Source organism: Entamoeba histolytica, genomic scaffold (genome assembly GCF_000208925.1).
Source record: "Entamoeba histolytica HM-1:IMSS scf_1104750517573 genomic scaffold, whole genome shotgun sequence".
NCBI classification, from domain to species: domain Eukaryota; phylum Evosea; order Mastigamoebida; family Endamoebidae; genus Entamoeba; species Entamoeba histolytica.
Genome location: NW_001915103.1, coordinates 1 through 20,171, shown reverse-complemented (window position 1 = coordinate 20,171; position 20,171 = coordinate 1). Strand labels below are relative to the sequence as shown.

At 27.5% G+C, this 20,171-nt stretch overlaps 11 protein-coding genes across 11 annotated transcripts, besides 2 other annotated features; 7 read left to right on the top strand and 4 right to left on the bottom strand.

The window, feature by feature from the left end:
- Positions 1-499: 499 nt before the first annotated feature.
- EHI_083660 (uncharacterized protein) lies at positions 500-2,596 on the bottom strand (the record flags this gene model as incomplete). The annotated part of the gene is made up of 1 exon (XM_649335.1): positions 500-2,596. One exon carries the CDS (start codon positions 2,594-2,596, stop codon positions 500-502), a length of 2,097 nt encoding a protein of 698 aa, XP_654427.1.
- A 274-nt stretch (positions 2,597-2,870) lies between these two features.
- On the top strand, positions 2,871-3,641 carry EHI_083650 (uncharacterized protein; the record flags this gene model as incomplete). The annotated part of the gene is made up of 1 exon (XM_649334.1): positions 2,871-3,641. One exon carries the CDS (start codon positions 2,871-2,873, stop codon positions 3,639-3,641), a length of 771 nt encoding a protein of 256 aa, XP_654426.1.
- Positions 3,642-3,733: 92 nt separating this feature from the next.
- EHI_083640 (uncharacterized protein) lies at positions 3,734-5,155 on the top strand (the record flags this gene model as incomplete). The annotated part of the gene is made up of 3 exons (XM_649333.1): positions 3,734-4,124; positions 4,185-4,937; positions 4,983-5,155. The coding sequence occupies 3 exons, from the start codon at positions 3,734-3,736 to the stop codon at positions 5,153-5,155; spliced, it is 1,317 nt and encodes a 438-aa protein (XP_654425.1).
- Positions 5,156-5,200: 45 nt separating this feature from the next.
- Positions 5,201-5,845, bottom strand: EHI_083630 (Mob1/phocein family protein; the record flags this gene model as incomplete). The annotated part of the gene is made up of 1 exon (XM_649332.1): positions 5,201-5,845. One exon carries the CDS (start codon positions 5,843-5,845, stop codon positions 5,201-5,203), a length of 645 nt encoding a protein of 214 aa, XP_654424.1.
- Positions 5,846-7,479: 1,634 nt separating this feature from the next.
- Positions 7,480-12,441, bottom strand: EHI_083620 (uncharacterized protein; the record flags this gene model as incomplete). The annotated part of the gene is made up of 1 exon (XM_649330.1): positions 7,480-12,441. One exon carries the CDS (start codon positions 12,439-12,441, stop codon positions 7,480-7,482), a length of 4,962 nt encoding a protein of 1,653 aa, XP_654422.1.
- Positions 12,442-12,872: 431 nt separating this feature from the next.
- On the top strand, positions 12,873-13,574 carry EHI_083610 (uncharacterized protein; the record flags this gene model as incomplete). Its single annotated transcript, XM_649329.2, has 1 exon — positions 12,873-13,574. The coding sequence occupies one exon, from the start codon at positions 12,873-12,875 to the stop codon at positions 13,572-13,574; it is 702 nt and encodes a 233-aa protein (XP_654421.2).
- A 24-nt stretch (positions 13,575-13,598) lies between these two features.
- Positions 13,599-14,275, bottom strand: EHI_083600 (uncharacterized protein; the record flags this gene model as incomplete). The annotated part of the gene is made up of 1 exon (XM_649328.2): positions 13,599-14,275. One exon carries the CDS (start codon positions 14,273-14,275, stop codon positions 13,637-13,639), a length of 639 nt encoding a protein of 212 aa, XP_654420.1. The 3' UTR covers positions 13,599-13,636.
- Positions 14,276-14,648: 373 nt separating this feature from the next.
- Positions 14,649-16,023, top strand: EHI_083590 (coronin, putative; the record flags this gene model as incomplete). The annotated part of the gene is made up of 2 exons (XM_649327.1): positions 14,649-15,501; positions 15,575-16,023. The coding sequence occupies 2 exons, from the start codon at positions 14,649-14,651 to the stop codon at positions 16,021-16,023; spliced, it is 1,302 nt and encodes a 433-aa protein (XP_654419.1).
- A 98-nt stretch (positions 16,024-16,121) lies between these two features.
- On the top strand, positions 16,122-16,721 carry EHI_083580 (peptidyl-prolyl cis-trans isomerase, putative; the record flags this gene model as incomplete). The annotated part of the gene is made up of 1 exon (XM_649326.1): positions 16,122-16,721. One exon carries the CDS (start codon positions 16,122-16,124, stop codon positions 16,719-16,721), a length of 600 nt encoding a protein of 199 aa, XP_654418.1.
- A 97-nt stretch (positions 16,722-16,818) lies between these two features.
- Positions 16,819-17,041: a repeat region.
- Positions 16,909-17,390: a repeat region.
- A 766-nt stretch (positions 17,391-18,156) lies between these two features.
- On the top strand, positions 18,157-19,214 carry EHI_083570 (nuclear complex protein 4, putative; the record flags this gene model as incomplete). The annotated part of the gene is made up of 2 exons (XM_647600.2): positions 18,157-18,179; positions 18,236-19,214. The coding sequence occupies 2 exons, from the start codon at positions 18,157-18,159 to the stop codon at positions 19,212-19,214; spliced, it is 1,002 nt and encodes a 333-aa protein (XP_652692.2).
- Positions 19,215-19,301: 87 nt separating this feature from the next.
- On the top strand, positions 19,302-19,748 carry EHI_083560 (ubiquitin-conjugating enzyme family protein; the record flags this gene model as incomplete). The annotated part of the gene is made up of 1 exon (XM_647599.1): positions 19,302-19,748. One exon carries the CDS (start codon positions 19,302-19,304, stop codon positions 19,746-19,748), a length of 447 nt encoding a protein of 148 aa, XP_652691.1.
- Between the last annotated feature and the right edge of the window lie 423 nt (positions 19,749-20,171).

The window sequence follows — 20,171 nt, the reverse complement described above, 5'->3', positions numbered from 1 at the left end:
GTAGAGAAATTTGAGATTCTTATCTTCTTTCTTTTATTTACATTGAATTAACATTTTTTTTTCAAACAATACTAATTCATTTATTATTCATTCAAATAACTATCTCTTCTTTATTTGAATTTAATGGCTAATTTCTTTTACCACCAACATGAATATCATTTTCTTTAATAAAACCTATATTATCAAATAAACTTACATTCTAACAAGTATGTAATACTATCATCTTTACAAATACTAATTCTTCTATTATAATAAATGACGCTCAGCCATCAATAATAATCCCTGCTGTTATTGCAATATTGAATAAGATGTTTTCTAACTAATGGCAGCTTCATAACCAAATGATAAGCGTGACTCAGCTCATTGAAATATTGTAATGTATATATGACATTTCTTAACATACAACTTTCAATTCATTTCATCTTATTTAAATAAAAAATAAAATCAAAAGAAAACAATTGATTTAATACAGCAATATTATTATCATTACATTATCTAACTAACAACCATGTGTGTCATCATTATCACAAAACTCACCACCATGTTCACAAAACCCACATTTTTTGGTACTTGAACACCACCCACATTTATTATTTAAACAAGTCTTTTCATTAGTTTTTGTTTCACAAGATTTAAGTGTAACTTTGCCATAACTTACTTTAATAAGTCCTGAACAAACAATATAAAATTCAATATCATTAGTAGAAATGTCATCAGAAACTATTCCTCGGACAGTTGGTGAAACAGAATTTGGAGTTGAACTTGAAGGCATTACTATAGTTAAATTTTGAGGTAGTGGAATGTCACTTTGTATTTGAGGGGAAAAACAATTCCAAGGAGGGGATGATAATACCATTGGGGTTATTGGCTCATTAGGACGAATATTTACATGATAAGGTTTATTCATTTCTCTAATATTTAAAGAAATAAATGGTTGAAAAATTGTTAATAATATAGAACATATTATAGTTAATATGAATGATAGAATAAACAATGATACTGTAAATGTAAATTTCCAATGCAACTTTGGTGATATATGAAGGATGTATGTAACTGCAGCTAACAAAGTAAAGAATATAATATAAACTGCTGTCATAATTAACCCACCATATCCTAATAAAATTGATATTAGAAGAGAGACATGAATAAGAGTTAATATAGAAAACCAAACAAAGAATTGAGATTTTAACCAACGTAATTTCATAATCCTAAATACAAAGAAATCTTTTAATTGTTTTCTCTGAGCAATGACCACTGTCCAAAGAACAATTGTAACAACAACTAAAACTCCAAGAGTAAAGAATAAGTATGGAACAAAAAATGGAATAACTATACTCAAAATACTAAACATAATTCCCATTAATAACACCACTATTGGTGGTCCAAATATATCAAAAGTTAATAATGTTGAAGCTCTTGATTCTTTTTCAAGAAAGATATGTTTCCCTTTTTCTTCCATTAACATTTGAAGTTGTAAAACAGCGTCTTCCACAATTTGAGATAATTCAGTATATTCTTTTCTTGATGAATTTTCTAAACTTACTGAATTGTCATGAATAGTTTTTAATGCCTCTACTATGTATGGAATAACACCTAAATAGTCAACGCTCAAATTACCACTTTCATCTTTTTGAACTAAGTCTGGAATAACTTCTTGAACTTCTTGTGCAATAAATCCATATTTTATTTTATTTGGCTCATTTTTATAAGCATATTTTTTACCAACTAAAGAAGTAACTGAATTTAATGCATTTTCAATTGTTTGAATATCTGTTTTAGACCTAGCATCAGAACGAACAAGATATCCATTTTCAGCAAATATTTCACCAAAAACATGTAACCTTTTTAATTGAGTAGTTATTTGTTCTATTTTAATAAAATCTGAGTTGTCTTGAATAATATTGGGGTTCTGTTGATTTGTTTCTTCAATAGCAATTGTTGCAGTTGGTTGAAATTGTTGAATTGGTTGATCAGTTGGAGAAATATGATAATTATTTGTAATAAATTGATTATTAAATTGATACTCAGATAAGAATGCAAATGGATAATTTGATTCAGAGAGTTGTTCAGGATTATTTGTTATTCTTGATGGAGAAGGGAGAGATATTTCATTTGATTGATTTGGTGAAGACATTTCTATTTCACGAACACCATTAGAAGTTTGGTCAGGAGAAATAGTATAAGTCATATTTTGTTCAGTTTTTAGAGTATTTTGTTCGATAATTGGAATTTGTTGAATTACTTCATTTAATGAATTTTGTTGCTTTGTTTCGCTACTTCCCTTTTCTTTTGAATTAGGTTTTTCAACTAATTGAATCATATACTTTTCACAAAGACTTTTCATTGGTGTTTTATTTTGTGTTTTTTTGAACGCAGTTGTTGGATACATGTCAGGATAATTTTGAGTATAGTATTGACGTAAATGAGCATCCCATACATGAGCATAACAATTAAATCGAGTTTTTACTGGCTCATTACAATTAGGAAAAACACATTTCCAATTTTTCTTTCTTTGTTTTTGTGTTCTTGGGATTTCTTCTGAAGAGACAAGCATCACCCCATTTTCTGCTTCATTCAAAGCATCATGACCTTGCATAGGTATTAAAATATTAGTTTTTTATTTTTTAGTTTTATTTTATTTTTTCCTTTTTTAATTCAAAAATCAACTTCTTTCTTTAATTTCCTAGTTTTTCTCACATAACAGACGTTTGATGAAATAAAATTTTTCGTTAATGATTAATTTTATAAAAAAAAAAAATAAAAATTTTTCACATGATTTGTGTTTTTTTAATATGAACATCTTTTCATATTAACTAATCAATTTTTTTGTCCTTTCAACAAAAGAACTATAAATCTGTTATTGAATTAAAATGAGTGAAGGAAAAACACTTCCAACACAAGGAAATACAAGAACAATGAACATCGATTCTATTTTATTTACAAATATTACTCATTCTGATTATATGTTTAAAACTTTAGGTTCAATTCATTCAATTTCAGACCTTATTGATATTATTATAAATGATGTTCATTACATAAGCCCATATATCCAAAAATCCAGTTCATCTCCTTCAACCGCTTTTTGTGTTTTATTAAGATTATTTCAATTAAATCCAACACCAGATGACATCAGAATGATGAGTACTCATTCAAACAAATATGTTAGGTGTATTGCTGCATTAATAATACGTTACAGTATACAATTCAATTTATTACTCTCATACCTTAAACCGTTTGTTGATGATCGTGCTGTTGTTAACATATCTCTTCATGGAGAAAAAACAAAACAAATAAAATGTTTAGTTAAAGACTTAATTCTTGAACCAAAATTCGAGGGGTGTATTCTTCCGCGAATTCCTCAAGTTTATTACAAACCTCTTTTAGAATTTTTTAAAGGAACTTCTCAGCCTAATTCTCATGAACTTGATGAAGACAGTCTTACTTCATTTAGTGATCTTAAAAAGTTTGTTCAATATTCTGACCATCACCAACGTGAGCATTCAAGACCTCCAACTTCAAATTTAAGATATTCTCGTTCCTGTAGACAAAGAAGTAGTTATAGAGAACGAAGTCGTTCTGATTCACGTGAGCGACGAAAAAATTATTATGAAGAGAGAAGATATGATTCAAGAAAAAATTAAAGAGTCGTTTTAATTGATTGTTTGACTTTATTTGTTATATAAAACGTAATACAAATAAATTCGCATTTTTAGAAAAGAACTTAAAATGGTTAATGGTTTGGTTGTTGTTATTTATTTCTACTATTTATGCAAATAACTGTGAAAATGGTACTTTGATTAACTCATTGCCATCTTCTTTTTCTGTTTATAATTTCAATACACTTTATATTGACGATGTTCCATATTATGGTATTTTAACAAATATTCATCTCTCTAACAACCAGCAAATTGTAATTTCTACTTGTGACTCAACAAGTTCAATTGCAACATATATTTATGAAATTATTAATTGTTGGAACAATAATGAATTAATATATAAATCTCGTTCAAGTGGTGGGTGTGGCATCTATTCAAGATATAGTTTTAGTGTTGAAGCAGATAAAAATTATTCATTTTTTATTTGTTCAAAAGTTCAATCTTCTTTTTCATTATTATTTTTCAATCGTTTGTTATTTTTTGGTAAGTTTTAATGTTTTGTTTATTATAAGTATTTATCATATAAAGAAGAAGATTTAACAAATATACCTTATTTTCATATTCAATCTCTCCCATTTTATCATGAAAATGAAATAAATTCTATTAACCCTTCTGTTAACGAAGATTGTATTCATGATGAGTATGGCTATTGGTATACATTTAAAGGAGATGGAAATCAAATCAACATATCTTTATGTAACTCTTTTAGTAATTTTGATACTTTAATAACAATAATGAAAGCTACTGAAACAAATGGAGTTATATCAAAAAAATGTTTATTACAAGATTATAATGGTTGTAATGAAAATGGATTATCGTTCTTACAACTAAATACAACATATAATACTTTGTATTATATTTTCATTTCTAGTGTTCATAAGTCAATTGGATCATATTTCCTTCAAATTACCCCATACAAAAAACAGTTCTTTTGTCAGAACCCAAGAAAGACTGTTCTACCTCAAACCATTAGTACTACTATTGCACAAGATGATCCTATTACTATTGACCCAAGTGGAAATTATCATAGAGGATTATGGATGACAATGGATGGATATAATCTTATGATTTACATTGACGCATGTCCAACAACAGACTTGGATTGTCATGTTATTTTAACGTCAACACTTGATTGTGTAAAAGAACAAACATTAACATATAATACAGAACGAGGAAATGGGTTTTGTTCTGCTTCATTTTATGGAAAAAGTAGTCAAACATATAGAGTAAAAGCATCTTCAACAAATGCTACAACATGTAACTTACATATTCAAATGTATGGTTTGTAATATTTTAATTTGTAAAATGAATATGACTAATTTTTAGAAACAAATGAAGTACCTCAATCATATAATATTTGGCTTTTGATTTGTACTGCAATATTTGGTGCACTTATTATTATCACTGCAACATCGTCAATAATCTATGCAATAATTAAAAAGAAAAGAATGAAAGCATCTATTCCAGACGTTGAACTCCAAGTGATAACAAATAAATAAATGACTGTTTATTATAACATTAAAAATGAACTTTCAAAAACTGAATTACAAAGATTTGAACCCAAATTCTTTATCTAAGTCTTCAACAAGAGAATGTAAAGGAACAACATCTTCTTTTCCTAACATTTTATATTGACGACAAAATGCATAAAAATGTTTAAATCCTCGAAGAGCAATTCCTTGAATACCAAGTTGTTCTAAATGTTCCATATGATTATAAAACATATGAGCATATACTCTAAATAATCGTTTGAATATTTTCCTTACTGTTTCTGCAAATTGTTTTGGTGGTTTACTTGTAAATTCAGCTGGAAAAATAGAAGTATCATCAAAACAATTTTGAACCCATGTAAATAACTTTTCACAGTACTCTGGAGCACTTAATTTTACTGACTTATTATTTTCAATCCAAACATATTCCATTTTAGGACCAGCATTCATTACAGGACATCTTGTTGTAGTACATAAAGCAGTAATAGATGAATAAGTTAAATTAATTTCATTAAATAAGTCAAAACAATTAACAGCAACCCAATCATTAATATTTTGTCCAGGTGGACATTTAACAGCATGAAGAATATCTCCTTTATTAACTCCATCTTTAATTTTTATGTGAAGTTCATGTCTAACTGTTCCATGTGGTAATTTTTTGATAGGTTTCATCGTAACAATCTTCTTTCGTCCAAACATTTAACTTTTCACAATGAATTTAATTTTTTTAGATGAACTTTTCTTTTTTTTAGAAATGTCTAAAAGAAAAATTCTTTCAAGAGATTGAAGTTTCTTATTCATTTGAATAAAAAGGAAATTTTTAATTTTAGGATATTAGTAAATTACAACAGATTCAATGTATAAAGAATAACAACACTGAAAATGGCAATGGATGTAAGAAATACAAGTATTGACATTGATATAAACACTGTTTTAGGTGCATAAAATAAGCAACTTTGTCTTTCCCTTTTTGAATATTGTTCTAATAACAATACTTTCTCAGAGTCAGAGTCTTCTAGTGAATTTAAAGTAGGGCTTGAAGGAATTAAAATTGGTGTAACAATAGATCTATCACTATCCATTACTTTATATAATGGAGTTCTACTTTTGAGGGTTTAAAAGTATATTAATCAGAATTTTCATGATACTTTTGTATTTTTATTCAAATAAAACTATTTTTGAATCATAACTTTACTATTCAATCCTTTATGTGTCTCATTATCTGTCATTACGTGAATTTAGTTGATTAAATTTTACTTCAACTTCACTCTAACTAACTTAATTCTATTTCTTTTTTTTCTCTTTAAACTATCTTAAAAATTTTAATTATTTGAAATACCACTCACTCAATATTATAAAAGTATTGGTGTATAAATTCAATAAGTTCAATAAAACATGAATAATAAAGAAAAGAAGAATTTAAAGAGATAAAGAAAAGAAACATTCAAAAGAAGAAATAAAGAAATAGTAAATTTATATAATATAGTTATAATAAAATTTAATAAAAATTAGTTAATTAAGTGTTATTTGATTCGTTTATCTATTATTCTTTTCTTTATTGAAAAAAAGCTACTTTGTTATTAGATCTACTGAGTGTCTTTTGTTGAACTAATAGTCTATGACATACATCGTATTTTTAATTACAATGTTTTTTTATTATTTTTGGGTTTAATTTCATTTTTTAAAAACTTTATTAATTTATTTTTCTTTGTATGTATTAAGTTATTTATTGAAACTATTAATTGCTTATTTTTTTATATCATTTTATCCTATTTCTTTTCTTCAAATACTTTCCATTATATTTAATCTATTTCATCAAAACCATTCATTTTATTTTTGTTTTATTTCTTTCTTTTGAATATTGTTTTTATCTTCTTCTTTTCAATTCTTTCTGTTCTTCTTGAAGTTTTTCCATTGTCTTTTTATTTTGGATTAATTACACATCTTGTTCTATATCATTATTTCTTTTCTTATTTTTTTTTTTAATTTCTTTCTTCATATTCGCTTATTTCACTTTCATTTCATTCTTTGATAATATTCTACATTTCTTATTGCTGTTATTTTTACTACTATTATATTATTTATTTTTTTTTTCTTTCTCTTTTAATTAACTTTTTCGCTGTATTTTATTTATTATTCATACTATCCAATTTACTGCTATTTATATTCATTCTCTTGTATATTCTTATTTATTTTTTCTTTTCAAGACTCAAAAATATTACAAAATAATAATAAACATAATATAAACTAATATATTCCTTAGTATTGAAAAATGTCTATCTCTTCTTTTTCAATTGAAACATTACAAATAAATAAAATAAAGATGATTTAGATTAGTTTTTAAGAAGCTTAGTTCTATTTGCAACAGCAAGAGTTTCCATACCACCTTTCATATTATTTCCAATATTTTGACAAATAGCAATAAGTTGATTATCACCTTCAGTATCACCTTTTCCAACTGTAGCAGCTTTAACTGAGCAGACAATCTTAAGTTGTGTAGAAAGATTTCTTAATGCTTGAAGTGAACGAGCCATATCATCAGCAGTTCTTGGATCTTTACAAATTGGCTGAGCCTTTTGAAGCTCTTTACAGAATTGTCCAATAGCAGCTGCAATTGTTCTACCTTCAACAATAATACCTTCTTTATTAGCACATGATGCATGTTTTGCAAGTTCTCTGAAATGGACAGCAATATCTCCACAAACAGCTGGCATCTCGGCTTTTGCAATTTCTTTTGTTTTACCAGTAGCTTTTGGTTTTGACTCTTCAGCAGCAGTTTGTTTAATTAAATCAGCAACAGAATTAATTTGAGACTCTAACTCATTCTTTGGTGGTTCAGCTGGTTCTTCATCAACTGTCATACTTCCTAACATACCATCAAGATCAACTCCATCAGACATATTATCTAAGAGATCATTTAATTCAAGAGCAGCTTTAGCTTGATCACTAAGTCCATCCATATTTTCATGTGCTTCATCTTTAACATTGAATTTAAGTCCTTTCATTTTATTAGCAAGATCACGTGATCCTTTAACAAGGTTAGAGAGATTAGTTTTCTTTCCTCCTCTAGCTCTTGCAGCAATTCCTCTAGCCTTTGATTTAGCTTTAGCTTGTTCTGTAATATCATTTCCAGTTAAGTCATTCAAATGTGCTACCATATCATTAATTTCTGAAAGAGTTCCATTCTCTTCGGCATGTTCAATGTCTTCTAATGCAAAATCAATTTTGCTAATGAGGTCTTCAATTTGATTTCTAGTTTCTTCATCTAACTCAGGATCATCTAATGCATCAGTCAATAATTTTTTCAATTTTTGAAGGTCGTCACGAGCCATAGCAAAGTTTTTATCTTTCATTGCTTTTCTGGCATGTGCAAGATATTTCATTCTATCAGCAACAGATGATTTTTTACTACCTTTAGTCTTTCCTCCTTTTAATTTTTCTTTTAACTTTTCAACATCAGCTTTAGCTGAATCACATGCAATTTCACAATCAAGAATATCTTCATCATTATTTGTATCAAGTGCTTTTTTGGTAGCTTTTTTAGCTTCTGCAATTGATTCTTGTACTTTTTTCTTAGCCTCTTCTAATTCTTTCTTTTTCTTTGCATCCTTTTCTTTGGCAATTGCCTCATCAATTGACTTCATTAATTCTTCGTATTGTTTATCTAATTCATTCAATGCCTTATTACCTTCTTCCTTATCTTTACAAAGAACTGCTTCTTTACATTTATCAAGTACTCTTTCTGTTTTCTTGCATTTTGCTTTTGGCTCAACATCAAAGTTATCATTCATCTTATTGACAGACTCATTCAATTCTTTAGCTGACTTAATTAAGTCTTCTTGTGCTTGTTTATCTTTTGGATTCTTTATAAGTTTATCTAAATTACTATCAACTTCTTTAGCCTTCTTTTTAACTTCTTCAAGATTTTTCAAAAGAGCTTCTTTTTCCTCTGGAGTAATATCTGCATTTTCAATCATATCTTTAATAGCATTTTCATAATTCTCAACGTCTTTAGCTAATTTTTTCTTTAATTCTTTAGCTAATCGTTCATTTGGTTCTTTTGCAAGTTTTTCTGCTAATTTACAATCATCTAAAATAGCTTTAGATGATTCTTCTGCTTTTATTTCACTTGTTTTACCTAACATTGGTTTCATGGATTGTGCAACTTTAGATGTTTCTCCAGAATTCTTCTTAGCTTTTGATGCTTTTTCTTTCATATTACCATCTTCTAATGCTTGTTTAGCTAATTCAATTTGTTCTTCACTTAATTTATCTATTTTTTCATTTGATTGTTTTAATAACTTTCTATCCTCCTCTGGGCATCTTTCAATTGCTTTATTGATAACATTATCCTTCATCTTCTTTTTCTTTTCAAGCTCTTCTAATGCACTTTTAAGTTTTTCTTCATTTTCTTCTTCAAGTGCTTCTGCAACTCTTCTTGATGCTTTTGCAATTTCTTCAATTAAAAGACGTGCCTCTTCATCATCATTAAGAATAATTGAATCAGCAAGTTCCTCAATTTCTTCAATCTCTTTTAGATCTTCTTTGCTTTGTTTTTCATCTGATTTAACTTCTTCTGGTTTGTTATATAATTTATTTCTACATTTTTTAATTGAATCAACAGCCTTCTTTCTTTTAATAATATTCTTTGGATCACGAGCAGCAGTAACAGCAGCGGCTTGTGCCTCTTTAACAGGAATTAAAACATCATCAACATTTTGTCCCTCTTTTTCTTTTTCAGCTTTATATTTTTCAAAATCTTTTGTTAATTTGTTATTTGCTTCTTTCACTTTCTCACTATCAACATTTTCAATTCCCTCTCTCAATAATTCTAAATCTTCATCAACTTTGTTTTGTGTTTTTTCTGTTTCTTTTATTGGTTTACCTTCATCTTCCATTATTTTATCAAGGGTTTCTTGATATTTTCTTAATTTTTCTGATGCTTTTTGTCTTTGTTCTTTATCTTTTGGATCTTTTTTAGCTTTTTTAACCTCTTCTGAAGCTTTTTCATATTCTTCTTTAGTGTCTTTAATTTTTTTGACATCATCTTTTCTTCCACTCTTTTTAGCATCTTCAATCATAGTTCTTAACATCTCATCTTGTGCTCCATCAAGTTCTGCCATTGCATCTTCTAATTCATCTAAATCTCCATTAAATAAACAATCTCTTGCTTTCTTAGTACATTCTTTTGTTTTCTCTGCTTTCTTTGTAACTTCACTGTCTTCTTTTACTTTAACTGCAACTTGCATTTCATCTGGTGTTGCTTTACATTCTCTCAATGCATCATCAATTGCCTCAATATATTCAGTAATAGCCTTGTTAGCTTGTTCTGCTTTCTTCTCATCTTTTGAATCCTTAATAAATGTATTGGAATCATTAATAGCTGGAACTAATTTTCTTTGAATATTATCAGCATATGCATCAAGTAATGGTTCCTTTTGTTTTTGTGCTGTTTCTTTCATTTTTGGAACAGTGGCTTTTGTTGCTGTTAATGCTTCTTTAGCATTTTTAGCTAATGCACCTGTATTTTTATTATTAACGGCATCTTGCATTTCAACAGCTGCTTGCTTCATAGTTAAAAGTTCTTTAATTAATTCTTCATTTCTTTCTTTTTCAGAAAGTGCTTTTTCAGCTTGTTTCTTAGTAATTCCTTCAACAACAAGAGCATCAACAACATCTTCTTTTAATTTTTCTAAACTTTGTTTAGCCTTTTCCTTTTTGGCTTTATTTTCTTTATCAACAAGTGATGCTTTAGAATCATTAATTGATGGTGCAAGATCTTCACTAAGATTCTCTGCAATTTTCTTTTTCTTAACATCTTTATTTTTAACTGCTTCTTGGTTCATTATTTGTGCTGCTTGTTGAACATCATTAATAACAGGTTTAGCATTAGAAATAAATGCATTATTATCTCCATTATCTACTGCATATTCCATTGCTTCTATTTGTTTATAAGTATTCTTTAATTTATCTAATTTATCTTTTGGCATAGTCTTAAGTGCTTGTTCACTATTGGCAATAATACTTTCATCTTCTATATCAAATGTAGCTTCTTCAACTTGTGGTTGTTCTGGAATATCTTCTACTCCAAGTTCTTGTAATTCTTTAACAATTCTTGCTCTATCTTCTTTATATGATTGAATTGCTGCTTCTTTCTTAGCATCATTTTCTGGTTCTGAAAATGCAGTTTTAGCATTATCTACAAATGTTTGGAAATCTTCTTTAATTTTTTTTGCTTCTTCCTCTTTTTCTGGGTTCTTTTCATTTCTAGCATCAGCAATTCTTCCATCTACAAATTTTGGAATTTCTTGCATATTTTCATTAGTTGATGAAACAAAATCTTTTGGATTATTCCAAAAGACTGCTTCTCCAGCTTTATCTAAGTTTTCTAATACAGAAAGTCCTGTTTTTACTTGTTCTTCTTTTGGAACAATTGGTTTTGAGTTCTTTATTTTTTCATCAATACTAGCATTTTGTGCGGCTGTTTGTGCGTTAAGAGCTTCTTGTTGTTTTTTAACAATTTCTTGACTTTTAGCAACTCTTTCTTTAGCCTTTTCCATTTCTTTCATTAATCTTTCTTTAGCTTCTTCCATTTCAACTCTTAACTTTTCATTATCTGGATCTTCAAGATATGCATTAACTGTATCAAGAAGTTCATTTGAATACTTCTCAATATTATCAGCAAGTTCTTGCATCTCAGCTTTATCTGATGGAACTGCTTCTCCATCAGCTTGTGTTCTCATATCTTCAGCAATTTGTAAACCTGCTGAACATAAATCTCCTGCAATATCTGCAAATCGTTGTGGATCTTCATCAACTAATTTAGTATCCATTTGTTCTGCAAGCTCTCTCATTTTTTCTTGTTCAGCTGCAAGTTTCTTAAATGTAGCTCCATAGACAATTTGTAACAATTTAATACAATTAGTTCCACAAATTCTACATCCATCAACAAGTTGTTGATAACCTTCTTTTAAGTTAGATGTTTTAAGGTTATTGGCTGCTTGAGTTAAATCACTTGATCCAGTAAATACTTCCTCAGCTGCGTCAAGAATTTCTTTTTGAATATCAGGATACTCTTCATAATCTTCTTCTGCAAGGTCCTTTGCAATTTGTCCAATATTGTCAGATTGCTCAGCAACACTTTGAATAGACATTTGCATCTCTGGTCTTGGTGGTTTATTTTTCTCTTGTAAAGCAACAAGCATTAAAACAAGAGATGATACACTATCAGCAAATACTTCACAAATTTCTTCTGCGCATTTAACGAGATTTTGGTTGTCTTCTTCACTACTCATAATCTTATGATTTTTTTCTTATTTCTTAGATTTAAATAGTCTTTACCTCTGATCTTAAAATTATTCTCTTCTATTTTTATCTCTTTAACTTGTTTTATTTTGTTTTCATCTTACCCAAAATTTTTAACCTAAACTTCATCTTTATTATTTCTTTTGTTTCTAACAGTAAATTCTTTTTTATTCTGTCTTATGGAAGTTCATCAAATTTATTTTTATAACATCAACGAAAATAGTTCATCGTTGTTGAAAATATAATATTTTTACTGTTAGATAATTTGCTAAATCCTCCTTTTTAAACTAAGTTAAAAACCCTATTAATACATTCAACAATGCTCTTCTTCTTTAGTTTATTTTTCTTACAATCTTTTTCATACTCATTATCAATAATTGTTGTTGTTGGTCCAAAAAAAAGACCTTGTTTTTCCCTTTCAATGAAAAGCTTAAAACAAGCACTTCAACACAAACCTATAACATTAGTAATTAAACGTATTCTCTTTATTAAAGGATGTATTGTTTCATGTTTGTTTCCTATATTCAATAATATTATAGATGATTTTACAAAATCATTTCCTGAAATAGAAATTTCATATATCGAACCTCCTTTAAATAAATTTAAAGGAATAACAGGAGAAAGTTGGACAAATGAAGTTTTATCAGCTACTTGGAGTAGAACAGGAAATCCAGATTGGAGTAGAACAAAATATGTAAAACATCTAACAATTAATTATTTTTTTGAAATTGGAATACAAACAGTAATTAAAAATATGCAACCAAATGATTTTGTTCTATTTGCTGAAGATGATCAAAGTTATTCAATAAATGCATTTGAACATATATTAAAATTAATGGAAAAAAATCAACAAAATACATGTTTTTCAAAAATAGCAATTGAACCATATAAAGAATATTATAAAAGAACAATAAACACTTTTGAAATACACTTATGGGGTGCTTGGGGAAATTTACGTTCTAAAAACCAATTAGAAATATTTTTGAGATACTTAAAATTTTCAAATTTTGCTGAATCAGAAGATACATTAGGAATTTATTTGTGTAAGAGTTTAAATCAAACAGTGGAAGTTGATTGTGTTTCAAAACATTTTGGAAAAGATAGATATTTACCAAAAATATAAGAATAATATGCAATTAAAAAAAAAGAAAGAAAAGAATTGAATGAATCAACGATAATTCAATTTTAATCAGATTTTTGTTTTTCAGCAACTTTTGAAGAAGTAGATTGTTTTGGAGAAGTAGTAGTAGTTGGTGAAACAGTACCAAATCCTTTAGAACGAAGGACTTTTTGTCTATAAGCTTCTTTTTTAGATTTATAAAAAGCCCAAAGAAGGCAAAGAACGCAACCAATAATAATAATGACACCCCATTCAATACATACTGAAATAAATCCTTTATATGGTTGAATGAAAATACTACCAAATGGATCTGATATTAATTGTTTTTTCATTCTATTTAAAGTGAAGTTGACATAAGCACTATCAATATAATGAGTACCAGTAAGAATTGGTACAGCAACATAAGTAAGATTAACAGTTGATCCAACTGGAATAAAATCAAAAGTAACACTATTACTTTGACCTTCAACAAGTTTCATACATTGAGGAACTTCATCATAAATAACTACATTTGATACATTTGATGGTCCTGGATTTGTCACAGTAACTACTATAGTTACCTCTGTTTCAGTGAAAAAGAGGTCATCTTCAATATTTTTTTCTATTATTAATGGACTAACTTGGTTTTCATCTGGTGTTTCAATAACAGCTTCTTCTTGAGCATTAACAAAAGCCAAAACAAGGATGAAAAAGATAAACAACATTGTTTTGATTTATTAGTTCTCAACTTTAATCACTTCTTCTCTTCTTTAATAAACTATTTTAAATACTATTTTTATTATTATTTTTTACTATTTTATTATTTTAAGCATTTTTACTTTCTTTTTCAGTAATTATTTTATTAAAAAAATTCCTCACCATCAGTTTTATTTTATTCTTCTTTTATTACTTTTTCTGATTTGATTTATCAAAATTTTAATAAAAAAAACAAAAAAAAATTATAAATTTTAAGTTCCATCTAAAAAAAAAACTTCAACTAGAATTCTAAAAATAAAACAGAGAAAAGTTAGATTCAGATCCAAGCGTTTAAGCAGAGCTCAAAAAGACGAGAACTTGAATTGAAATCATTAAACTCAGATGTCTGGCAAATTCGTTAGAGCCTCAAAGTATAGACATGTCTTTGGTACTGAATTTAAAATTGACCAACAATACAGTGGAACTAAAATGACTAAATCCGCATGGGATTCTAATATGATTGCTTGTGGTTGCAAACATTTCTCAATGATTTGGGATGTAGCTGGAGGAGGAGCTTTTGCTGTTATCCCATACACTAAAGTTGGAAAACAAGTAGATGTTTGCCTTGTTAGTGGACATAAAGGAACAGTTCTTGATATTGACTACAATCCATTTAATGATAATCTTATTGCTTCAGTATCTGAAGACTGTAATATTTGCATTTGGAATATTCCAGAAGATTGTCCATCAGGAAATATTCATGAAGCTGCTCAAACTCTTCAAGGACATAAGAGAAAGGTTGGTACCTGTAATTTCAATCCATGTGCATCTAATGTTTTAGCCACTTCATCTGCTGATACTACTATTAAAATTTGGGATATTGAACAAGGTGAAGAAATGTTTTCTATTGGAGGATTTACTGATATTATTAATTCAGTTGCATGGAATAGAGTTGGAAGTGAACTTGTTTCAACATGCAAAGATAAGAAAATTAGAATTATTGATCCAAGACAACAAACTGTTGCTAGTGATGTTCTTGCACATCAAGGATCTAAAGGTATGAGATGTTTATGGATGCAAAACAATGAAATGATCTTTACAACTGGATTTTCAAGAAACGCTGAAAGAGAAATGGCATTCTGGGATCCAAGAAATCTTGCTACACCACTTTGTAGACATACAGTTGATAATCAATCAGGTGTTCTTATGCCATTCTATGATCCAGATTCATCTATTCTTTATCTTGGAGGTAAAGGTGATTCAGGAATTTCATACTTTGAAATTGTTCATGAAAAAACCATACTTCTATTCTCTTAATACTTTCAGAGGAGAAAAACCACAATCTGGATTAGGAGTTATTCCAAAGAGAATTTGCAATACTACAACATGTGAAATTACTAGATTTATGAAAGTTACTAGAGATGGAGTTGTTCCAGTCTCTTTCTGTGTACCAAGAAAATCAGAAATCTTCCAAGATGATATTTTCCCAAATACATATGCTGGTATTCCTGTTGAAACTGCTAACGAATGGAAAGAAGGTACTTCTAATGAACCAGATATGTCATTCAATTTTGCTCCTGGATATGTACCACCAGAAAAACCTGCTGCCTCATTCAATCCAGTTGTTAAAAAGGTTGAAGCTCCAAAGAGTGATAAAGAAATTAGAGAAGAATGGGAACAACTCAAGAATAGAGTTAATTACCTTGAAACTGAACTTGCAAAGAAAGATGCTCAAATTGCTGAACTTCAATCAAAACTTGCTGCTGGTTCACAGTAAGTTTTTAATTGAATTCTTTTCCATATTTTTTTAAATTTTTTTAATAAATAGTTGTTTAAATTAAATGAACTAAGAAATTATAAACGTAAATTAATATTATGCGTTTCTTATTTTTATTATGTGTTTTAACTGTTTTTGCTGAGAATGAAAGAGGACCACAACCGCCACCTAAAGTACAACCTAAAATTACTAACAAAGTTTTTTTAGATATTCGTATTGGATATGAAAAAGTTGGAAGAATTGTAATTGGTCTTTATGGAGAAATAGTACCTAAAACTGTAGAAAATTTCAGAGCATTATGTACAGGTGAAAAAGGAATTGGAAAATATGGAATGCCACTTCATTATAAAGGAACTAAGTTTCATCGTGTAATACCAGGATTTATTATTCAAGGAGGAGATATTGTTAGTGCAAATGGACTTGGTGGAGAAAGTATTTATGGTGATATGTTTGATGATGAAAATTTTGTATTAAACCATACTAAGAAAGGATTGGTTTCAATGGCTAATTACGGTGAAAACACTAATAACAGTCAATTTTTCATTGAAATGATTCCTACTTATTGGTTAGATGGACGACATGTTGTTTTTGGTGAAGTAATTGAAGGAATGGATGTTTGTGAAAAAGTTATGAATCAAGGAAATCGTTCAGGAGAAACAACTAAACCTGTTATAATTGAAGATTCAGGTGAATTATAAACTCTAATTGAAAGTATCATCAGTACTTATTGGTTTTTGTAAAACATACTTTATGCGAATATTTCTATTTATTACTTAAAAATATTTATTAGTGTTGTATAATTTCTTTCTTTTCTTCTTTATTTCCTATTTATTCTTGTATTTTCCTTTTGCTATGTTTGTTATTTATTATTCTTACAATTTTACATCTTTCTTTCATTTCTTTAATTGGATTTTGTTTTTAATTTCTTCTTCAATCGCCTTAATGTCTTTTTCTTCCCAATCTTTTGTTTTTTCTTTAATTTCTTCTTTATTTCTTTCATTTATCTTTTTCTTTTTGAGTATTTCTTCATACTCTCTTTTATTCCATTCAATTGTTATTCATTTTATTCTTTCTTGTATATCATTTGTTGTTATTCATTTATATTTGTTATTTATGTAATCTTTATTATTACTGTACTTTGTTTTTTTATTTGTTTTTATTTGTGTCTTTCATCTTCTAAATCCCTTTTCCCTTGGTATTTCTTTTACTTTTATTATTGTTATGCCATTTATTACTATTGACATTTCTTTTTTTTGTATGACACTGAATTTCTGTGTCTTGTTTGTTTTTCTTTACAAGACACAAAGGTTTTATACAATAGCCATGACATTAAAATTTGTTGTATTTCCTGCATTGGAAAAGGGTCTTATGAAATTTATATTACTACAATAAGAAATAACCTACTATAAAAAGGAAAATGTTTTATTATATTAAAAAATAGAAATGAATGAGTATTAAATAATAAAACAAATAGTCTATCACAAAGTAAAGATAAAGAAGAACAAAAATGTCTGAATAATATTTTATTACTTCTCATATATTATTTTATTCATTGAGCAAATTAGAATATATTAATTACTGACATTATCAATTATTAATGAAATCTATGTTTTTATCTAAAATAGAAGTTGATTAAGGAATAATACATTTTAATAATATAAGAATTAAATAATATCAATAAGACGAAATAAACATTCAGACTTCAAATTATTAATGAAACTATTAACAAAACTACAATACAATAATATATCATTTAATAAATGAAACAAAAGAATGAAGAAATAAAAAAAAAATATATTTAAAAACTCTTAGAAGAATAAAATAAAGAGAAGTTCAAAATCAAAAAAAAACCAATATCTTTCATCTTTTTATAATTCTCTATGAATAAAAATAAGAAAAAAAATCGTAAGAAATGATAAAATAAACTATAACAACTAAATGATATAACAAATAAATTTTAATCAAAAATAACATTTTTCTTATTATTTATAATACATATTTTTGTTTTTTAAAAATATAAAAACTAAAAATGAAAAAAAAAGAAATTTAATATTCATGGATTTGAAGAAAGTCCTAACAACTTCTCCTTTCCCTTTAGATAAAACTAAATTCAAGAGTTTTATTAAAAACAATATGAATACATTAAATATTTTACCGTTTGTTGACTTCTCTATCTTTAATTTAAAAAAAAATAGGGTTATTCATTCATTAGAAAAGTAGTTGTTGAATTAAAAACAAGAAAATGTATTGTAGAAAATACATTAAATTTATTAAACTTATTTCCTATGAATGTTAAAATGTTACCAACTCTTCATAAATTAATTACATTCGAAATGAATAAACAAACAACTTTAAAATTCTTAAAAACATTAGAAATGGTATTAGGAGTTTCAACACCTATTGAAGTAAAATCAATTAAATTTGATCCATTATTATTTTATGATTATTTACTAAACTTTTCAAAATCAAATAATTATTTATATCAAACATATTCTCTTATGTGTTTACATCATCTTATTGTACAACATGGTTTAACTGTTCCTTCATATATTCAATTATTATATTCTACATTAACTCCTCGATTACTTTTGAGTCCTGTTATGTCTACTTATTATGATCGACTTTATAAATATATTATAAGTTCTTATACTCCATTATATGCTTCAGCTGCTTTTATAAAAAAATCATTAAGACTTTGTTTAGAAGCTCCAACTGGATCAATTCTTATTATTTTAAACTTTATTCTTAAAGTTCTTTATGCACTTCCTCAAATTCATTATTTACTTCATCGACCAGCAATTCCATCATATCGTTATCCAGATGTTGATCCATTTGAAACAACACCATTTAGTGCATCTTCTAAATTTGATATTGATTTACGTGAAACTCATATTGAAGAATCATTTTTATGGGAACATCTATTACTTCAAAAACATCCTCATCCTAAAGTTGCATTATTAGCACAGTCTTTTCCAACTTCAGAAGATGACCCTGTTATTCTTCCACCTGAACTTGGGATTAAAGATATTATTGATCCAAAAGTATGTCCAGTTACAACAACAATCAGTGTTGTTGTAAATCCTTTTATGGTTATGTCAAATGATCAAACAGTAAATGAACCATCAAAAACTGATTGTGAAGAATTAGGAATAAAATATAAAACATCATTATTTGGTGTTGTGTTTGATTGAATTTTTTTCCTTTTTCGATTTTTAGGGTTTTTGTTTAATGTTATTAATCCTCTAACTGATAATTTTTAGTTGTCTTATTTTTCAAAGATGGCTATGCGTAGAATTCAAAAAGAGTTGAGGGAGATCCAACAGGATCCTCCTTGCAATTGTAGTGCTGGACCAGTTGGAGATGATATATTCCATTGGACTGCAACAATAACTGGACCTGATGATTCTCCATATCAAGGAGGATTATTCTTCTTAGACGTTCATTTCCCAGTTGATTATCCGTTTAAAGCACCACGAGTAACATTTATGACAAAAGTATATCATCCAAACATTAATAAGAATGGTGTTATTTGTCTTGACATTCTTAAAGATCAATGGAGTCCTGCTTTAACTCTTTCTCGTGTATTGTTAAGTATTTCATCTTTATTAACTGATCCTAATCCTTCTGATCCTCTTGATCCAGAAGTAGCTAATGTATTACGAGCTAATAAGAAACAATTTGAAGATACAGCAAGAGAATGGACTCGTATGTATGCTCGACCATAAACATTAGTATTTATTAATTAAATATTTGTCTCTCCTTATTCAATTCAGTTTATTTTTAGATAACATAATTAATGATGTCAAAATGTGAAACTGAGTGATATGAAATATAAAAAGAACTATATGAAAATGTTATTAATTTATGTTAAAGAAAATAAATATATTATTAGTAGTATAAAAGTAGTTAATTTAAGGAAAAGAAACGTTTAATTATTTTCAGTATCAACCATATATTCGACTTCAGACATTCCACGAAGAATTAATGATATGATTTGATAAACAGGAGTAAATTGATATGGTAATTTTTTGTATAAGTTAAATTGTTCAATACAATTATAAATACTGTTATATTTAAGGAAGTTAATTTTACCATTTTCTATTGTTGTATCTAAACCACATCGAATAGATGAAATATGATGTAAAGGA